Source organism: Schistocerca serialis, chromosome 4 (genome assembly GCF_023864345.2).
Source record: "Schistocerca serialis cubense isolate TAMUIC-IGC-003099 chromosome 4, iqSchSeri2.2, whole genome shotgun sequence".
In the NCBI taxonomy this organism is placed as follows: domain Eukaryota; kingdom Metazoa; phylum Arthropoda; class Insecta; order Orthoptera; family Acrididae; genus Schistocerca; species Schistocerca serialis.
Genome location: NC_064641.1, coordinates 160,802,356 through 160,810,080, shown reverse-complemented (window position 1 = coordinate 160,810,080; position 7,725 = coordinate 160,802,356). Strand labels below are relative to the sequence as shown.

General features: G+C 38.2%; 1 protein-coding gene across 1 annotated transcript; it reads right to left on the bottom strand.

The window, feature by feature from the left end:
• Positions 1-346: 346 nt before the first annotated feature.
• On the bottom strand, positions 347-6,988 carry LOC126473910 (homologous-pairing protein 2 homolog). The gene is made up of 2 exons (XM_050101256.1): positions 5,870-6,988; positions 347-439 (listed from the first exon to the last, which is right to left on the bottom strand). Exon 1 carries the CDS (start codon positions 6,733-6,735, stop codon positions 6,109-6,111), a length of 627 nt encoding a protein of 208 aa, XP_049957213.1. The 5' UTR covers positions 6,736-6,988; the 3' UTR covers positions 347-439; positions 5,870-6,108.
• Between the last annotated feature and the right edge of the window lie 737 nt (positions 6,989-7,725).

Here is a 7,725-nt window from a genome sequence, read left to right as displayed (position 1 = left end):
CAACAGACTCCATAACTATGTATTTTAAGAAGACCTGGGCAGCAACTGATAATGCCGCTGAAACTGAAGACAGAATCAATGAGCCAACGTCTGAACATACACATAATACAGGTACAACTTAAGATACTCATGATGTTCTTATAAAGACTTACACCTTCTTGTACTGTCAACACAGAAGATTGGACACAGGCAGATGACAAAGTCTGTGCTGATGAAGAACCCAACATTATTTCTACTGATGATACAGAAAGAATGATAATGCATTATTGTCACCTTCTAAGGAAGAACGTGAAGATATGACACCGCCACCTTGCGTTGAAGTTGCAGCTGCAGTTACTGTTATCCAGAGATTTGCTGTGACTTCTGACGTCTCCATGGTATTTCAAGCTGCTCTGGATGTGTTATCTTCAGAGTGTGCCACAATATTACAACCAGCAGTCTAACAAACGACAATTAATGCCTTTTTTCAAATTAATGTATAGAAATAAAGCATGTTCTGATTAAATCTTTGTGTTACAAAAAAATACATTTAAGTGTTTCTTACGATTATCATTTGTTGTATTGCATGACACGCTAATATTGTTCTGCAATATGTATGTAACTGTATTGATTGTGAGGAGAAAAAATAAGATGACAAGTATTACACAATATGTACATACACCTCACTCGTGTAAACAAATGCCAGAAATACTGTTGTACATACACAGTGTAGCTATTTTTCTTAGAGCCCATGAAAATACAGCACCTACATTCATTGTAACCCATAACAAGAGAAAACGTGAACTCAACAATAACAAATTTCTGTAAATAAACCTTGTTAATGCACACTTCGTTGAAAGCAAATGACCTATTTTTCAACCCGTTCAAATTTGGTTAAATGAGGGTCTACTTTATTTATAAATAACTTGCCTCCTAACAATGAAAGCAAAATGATTCTCTTTGCAGATGATACGGTCGGCATAACCATTGGCAAAAATTTACAGGATACCATAACAAAAAGCAAGTTGGTACTTGAGTCTATCACTCAGCAGCTAGTAACCAATAGGCTAATTCTCAATAAAGAGAAAACTAAAACAATACTATTCAGGAACAACAACAAAAGGAGAATAGAGGAATCACGTCAGTTACTGGATATGAATGTAGCTCAAAAAACAAATGTTCTTATGATTCACAATAGATAATTATTTACTCAGGGGAAATGACATTGCTACCCTAACAAACAAACAAAGTTCAGGTATATTTGTTCTAAGAAGCATTAAATCACTAGTAACAGACAACTTGCTGTGAATGGTGTAGTTCTCATATTTTAATGCTGTCATGACCTATGGAATAGAAATACGGGGTCAGTCGATATGGATGGAGGTATTGATGTAGCCATCTTAGAGGTGGAGGTCCACATCGAGGAAATTGCCTTGTTGGGTTGAGGAGAAACAGGGGAAGGGGAAGTAGGTTTCGAGGTTCTGAAGGACTGTGGATAGGCTGTCCTCACTCTCAATCCACATCATGAAGATGCCATCAATGAATCTCAACCAGGTGGATGGCCACTGACAAACTGTGGCCAAAAAACAGCTGGGTGATCCACCAAGTTGCTAAGCATGCTGCCCAACACAATGTTATCCATTTTAATTACTGCTTCACAGCCTGCACCATCTAGATCTTTCCCACCAATACCAACTTATCAGAGCTGTGCAGGTGGAAACTAACTCTCCTTGTAATATGTCCTATGTTCCCGTAACTCTCCTGGCCTCAACCTTTGTTAGCCATTGTCCTTCACCCAGCTGTCACCTTACCTGTTCCCACTCCAGCACTACACAGCCTTCTATTTCACAGGCACATCCGGTCTTTTTACTTCTCTCTGTATCTGCTCTGCTGCCCCCCTCCCTGCCCTCCATCTAACCTCCCACTACATCTAGCTGCCCTAACTTCTCTCCACCTTATCTCCGCATGCCCAACAAGCAGCATTTTACTGTCCCCCACTCCTACCATACTATCCAATAAGTGAACCTCATTTACCAAATATTGTTAATTATGTATTATGTCACTTCACACTATCAAATGTAGAAGCAATGTAGAATGTCAATTTATATTATTATGCACTCTGACTGTGTTGACCACGTAGTCACAGTGACTACTATAATCGTAAATTAATTGTGTTTACATTTATCCTATGATATCATGTACAAACAAGGTGCTTAAGGCGTTTATTGTATTATATAAATTAAATAAAAAATAAATATCAGTAAAATTACAAAACCGTCAAGTTGGTATAGAAGTTTGTTTTTATTTAAATGGCAAAGAGTTTCAGACTTTAGCCCTTTGTCAAGTCATTCACATAAATCCTACCACAACAACATTGTGTGTGTGTACGCTAGTCACACCGCTTGTATGAGTAATAAAAGCATACTCATACAAGCAATGTGGAAAAAAAATCTGTGCAACATTAATGGTTTGTAACATCATAGCCTACTGTCTGCTGCCATCTAGCACACTGGAAGTGAGTAAAAATAAATATGTTCACTCTTTTGATAGTACTTTAGTAATTAGGTGTTTGTAGCAGGCAAGAAATAAATATTCAGGGTACAAATAGACCCAAAGAAAATATGACGGGTATTATACAAACAGTACTAAGTGTTCAGTAACCTGCTACCTTCCATTTCTCTCAGTATGAAATAGAACACTAACAAGTCAGATTCAGTAGACGCCAAAAATATCTGTCATCTATCACATCTTTTATAAACTGAATTTTAAGATTTGTAAGAATTATGCAGGGTTATGAACTGTAGATTAAAACTGAAGAAACTGCAAAAAGGGGGGAATTTAAGGAGATGGGACCTGGATAAACTGACTAAACCAGAGGTTGTACAGAGTTTCAGGGAGAGCATAAGGGAACAATTGATAGGAATGGGGGAAAGAAATACAGTAGAAGATGAATGGGTAGCTTTGAGGGATGAAGTAGTGAAGGCAGCAGAGGATCAAGTAGGTAAAAAGACAAGGTGTAGTAGAAATCCTTGGGTAACAGAAGATGGTGGTGGTGGTGGTTAGTGTTCAACGTCCTGTCGACAACGAGGTCATTAGAGACGGAGTGCAACCTCGGGTTAGGGAAGGATTGGGAGGGAAATCGGCCGTGCCCTTTCAAAGGAACCATCTCGGCATTTGCCTGAAACGATTTAGGGAAATCACGGTAACAGAAGAAATATTGAATTTAATTGATGAAAGGAGAAAATATAAAAAAAACAGTAAATGAAGCAGACAGAAAGGAATACAAACGTCTCAAAAATGAGATCGACATGAAATGCAAAAAGGCTAAACAGGGATGGCTAAAGGACAAATGTAAGGATGTAGAGACTTATCTCACTAGGGGTAAGATAGATACTGCCTACAGGAAAATTAAAGAGACCTTTGGAAAAAAGAGAACCACTTGTATGAATATCAAGAGCTCAGATGGAAACCCAGTTCTAAGCAAAGAAGGAAAAGCAGAAAGGTGGAAGGAGTATATAGAGGGCCTATACAAGGGCGATGTACTTGAGGACAATATTATGGAAATGGAAGAGGGTGTAGATGAAGATGAAATGGGAGATTCGATACTGCGTGAAGAGTTTGACAGAGCACTGAAAGACCTAAGCCAAAACAAGGCCCCAGTAGTTGACAACACTCCATTAGAACTACTGACAGCCTTGGGAGAGCCAGTCCTGACAAAACTCTACCATCTGGTGAGCAAGATGTATGAGACAGGCGAAATACCCTCAGACTTCAAGAAGAATATAATAATTCCAATCCCAAAGAAAGCAGGTGTTGACAGATGTGAAAATTACCGAACTATCAGTTTAATAAGTCACGGCTGCAAAATACTAACGCAAATCCTTTACAGACTAATGGAAAAACTAGTAGAAGCTGACCTCAGGGAAGATCAGTTTGGATTCTGTAGAAATATTGGAACACGTGAGGCAATACTGATCCTACGACTTATCTTAGAAGCTAGATTAAGGAAAGGCAAACCTACATTTCTAGCATTTGTAGACTTAGAGAAAGCTTTTGACAATGTTGACAGGAATACTCTCTTTCAGATTCAAAGGTGGCAGGGGTAAAGTACAGGGAGCGAAAGGCTATTTACAATTTGAATGGAAACCAAATGGCAGTTATAAGAGTTGAGAGGCATGAAAGGGAAGCAGTGGTTGGGAAGGCAGTGAGACAGGGTTGTAGCCTCTCCCCGATGTTATTCAATCTGTATGTTGAGCAAGCAGTGAAGAAAACAAAAGAAAAATTCGGAGTAGGTATTAAAAAATCCACGGAGAAGAAATAAAAACTTTGAGGTTCGCCGATGACATTGTAATTCTGTCAGAGACAGCAAAGGACTTGGAAGAGCAGTTGAATGGAATGGATAGTGTCTTGAAAGGAGGATATAAGATGAACATCAACAAAAGCAAAACGAGGATAATGGAATGTAGTCGAATTAAGTCGGGTGATGCTGAGGGTATTAGATTAGGAAATGAGACACTTAAAGTAGTAAGGAGTTTTGCTATTTGGGGAGCAAAATAACTGATGATGATCGAAGTAAAGAGGATATAAAATGTAGACTGGCAATGGCAAGGAAAGTGTTTCTGAAGAAGAGAAATTCGTTTACATTGAGTATAGATTTAAATGTCAGGAAGTCATTTCTGAAAGTATCTGTATGGAGTATAGCCATGTATGGAAGTGAAACATGGACAATACATAGTTTAGACAAGAAGAGAATAGAAGCTTTCGAAATGTAGTGCTACACAAGAATGCTGAAGATTAGATTGGTAGATCACATAACTAATGAGGAGGTATTGAATAGGATTGGGGAGAATTTTGTAGCACAACTTGACTGGAAGAAGGGATCGATTGGTAGGACATGTTCGTAGGCATCATGGGATCACCAATTTAGTATTGGAGGGCAGCGGTGAGGGTAAAAATCGTAGAGGGAGACCAAGAGATGAATACACCAAGCAGATTCAGCAGGATGTATGTTGCAAGAGGTACTGGGAGATGATGAAGCTTCCACAGGATAGAGTAGCATGGAGAGCTGCATCAAACCAGTCTCAGGACTGAAGACCACAACAACAACATGCAGGGAAGAAGAGGCATGTAGATGATGGACTAGCATGGAGACCTGTACAAAACCAGTCTTTGGAAAGATCACAACAATTACAAGATTTGTAAGTAATTTTGAGTAAGAAATGGCATTAATTATGTTAATAGTAATCATGAAACACATTGAAGGAACAGTGCATGCTGGTATTACAATGTGTGTAAAAATATATCAGTTATCATCATACAGAAGGGGGGAGGGCAGTGTATGTGTGATTTGTTGAAATACCAGTAGCCTAAAATAAAGCTGCTGCCAAGGCTTCTTCTACAGCTGCAGATCATGTATTTCCGTTAGCTGTACTTATTCTTATGCAAGTTTTAAGCAGTAATTTCTGTGTGCCCTCACACCCTCCCACTTCATACCTTTGAAGGTTCATATTTTGATCTAATCTGGTGAGTTTTCTGAGAGCTGATGTGTCTGGCTGGCCCCATAGCAACACTCGAATCAGCAGCAAAAACTAATATACAGACAACTAGGCTTATTCTGGCTTCATAAACACAAAGAGTTTAATTTTGTTAACATGTTTGTGTGCAGGCACATTTTAAATGGTAAGTAGTAGAATAGTATAATTATTTGCCCAAATGTCATTTTACAAAGATATAGAATTTGTGAGGTTAATATAAGAAAACACACGAATGGATATATATATTATTTTTTACACATTCACACACTTTTTCTCTTTCAACCTTTTCACGCATTAGCAGAAAAAACGTAAGCTACAACTGTTCTCATAATAATATGACAGCAAGAAACTGATACCTTATGTTGGCGTGTAGTCTGTATATACCAAGGCAAAGAAACACTGTAGCACATCATTAGCAATCGTTTAATAACTAACAACTGATCGTTACTTCTCTACAATCCACTGACAAGAATGTGGTGATATATATATATTAATACAATGAAATCTGTTCACTGTAACAGGATTCCATAAAGTTTGAACTGATACCTTTCATAAACCATAGAAAAAAAATAGAACAAACGAGTTGCTATTTAGATCAGAAACACGACAAAGAGACTCCTGCATCTTCATCAGTTTCAATGCCTATTTCCTCTAACAGGGATTTCTTGTCTTTAGGATAACCTTCAAGTATAGAGTTTACAATATCCATACAAAGCGATTTTCGTTTCCTCCATTCTTTCACATTTTTTTCACGTAAATTCACAATTTTGTCTCGTTCCTTTTTGGAAATGGGTACGGCATTTTTCGAAAGCTGTTCTAGTTTCTCGGTCAGTTTTGAAACTTTCTCCTCCAGCAAGCTCTTTTCCTTCATAGCATCTTCTGTTGTCAACGTAGTAAGCAATTTTTGAAGCAGTGACTCGTGCGCACGAAGCTGCTGCTCAGCTGATTGCAGTTCATCAGATACCTTCGCAATTTCCTTATCTAAATCACTAAGTTCCTTATTCATATCTTCACTGTTTCCTTCCTCAACTTGCTCAATAGCATACACTTTCTGTTTCCCATATATTTTCTCCTTAAGTTTTCCTTTTTCAGTTAGTTCATCAAGGGCTTTTTGTATAGCAGTTTTTCCAAATTCTTTATGAAGGTTCATAAAGATATCATTTGCGCTGTACGGGCGATTTTGATCCCGTAGATATTTTAACACAGCCTCGCTAGCACTCATACTTAATACTTATACACACCAACATACGCTATAATCCCGCGCTTTCCCTTCAAATTTCTTCTTCGTACGTAGAAACGCTGAACCGGTAGGCATTTGTAAAAAGGAGAAAACAAATGACCTTCGTCAATGTTATTAACGGTATCTAAATTCTGATCGGAAAGGCAGTAGATAACGTAGTAGAACACTGTCTGCTATCGTTTTATTTTCAGTATAGTATGACATCTCGAACATGCAAAATTTTGCCAACTCCTACCTAGCTGTCTCGGTATGTATCCATCCAAAGATATAGAGAATTCTCTGTCGTATGTGGTTAGTTATTCGTTGGTTTGGTTGTACTCTCTGAATGGAACTAGTGGCGGGAAATCGTATTTCCATAATTTGAATTTTCTTGCCATTGCAGTAGTCAGTAGTGTAGTGTGTCGGAGTGGGTTACTGAAGACTTCCAGAAAAATCTGGCGTTCTTGCTGAAGTGTAAAGTGTTTAAAAGTTTTGGAGCTGTGGCTACGTACTGTGTTTTTAAGTTATGGAAGCTGTTAGTGAGACTGAAATTCAGGCGCTTCAGGAAGAAGTTAACAGGCTCCAACAAGAAATCGCCGAGTTAAAGAAAAAACACAGTGAAAACACATATGCGCAGTTGCATCTAAATCGTCTCCCTGAAACGGAAGGTCGCTATGTTCGGAACGCCTCATCAAATAGGGAGTTGTCAGTCACGTCGACAGCTCTGAAGCAAATGCTTTCATTGAACGATGATCTAAATGACATGACTTTCTCAGCTATCCAAAAAACAAAAGTAACGAGTGATTTATATAAACTGGATGTAGAATGTAAATCATACAATTTATTATTCCATTTAGCGTGTCATTTGATGACCGATCCAGATGAGAGTATTACAGTTAAGTCTTTAAAAGTCACATTTCAGAATGCTTCACTCGTGGATGAAATAATGCCTTTCGTTAATTCGTGTCACCGAGAAAGAAATCTGCAAGAGTT

Excerpts from the sequence above, each read along its gene's own strand:
- LOC126473910 (XM_050101256.1), bottom strand. The coding sequence starts at position 6,735 with ATGAGTGCTAGCGAGGCTGTGTTAAAATATCTACGGGATCAAAATCGC.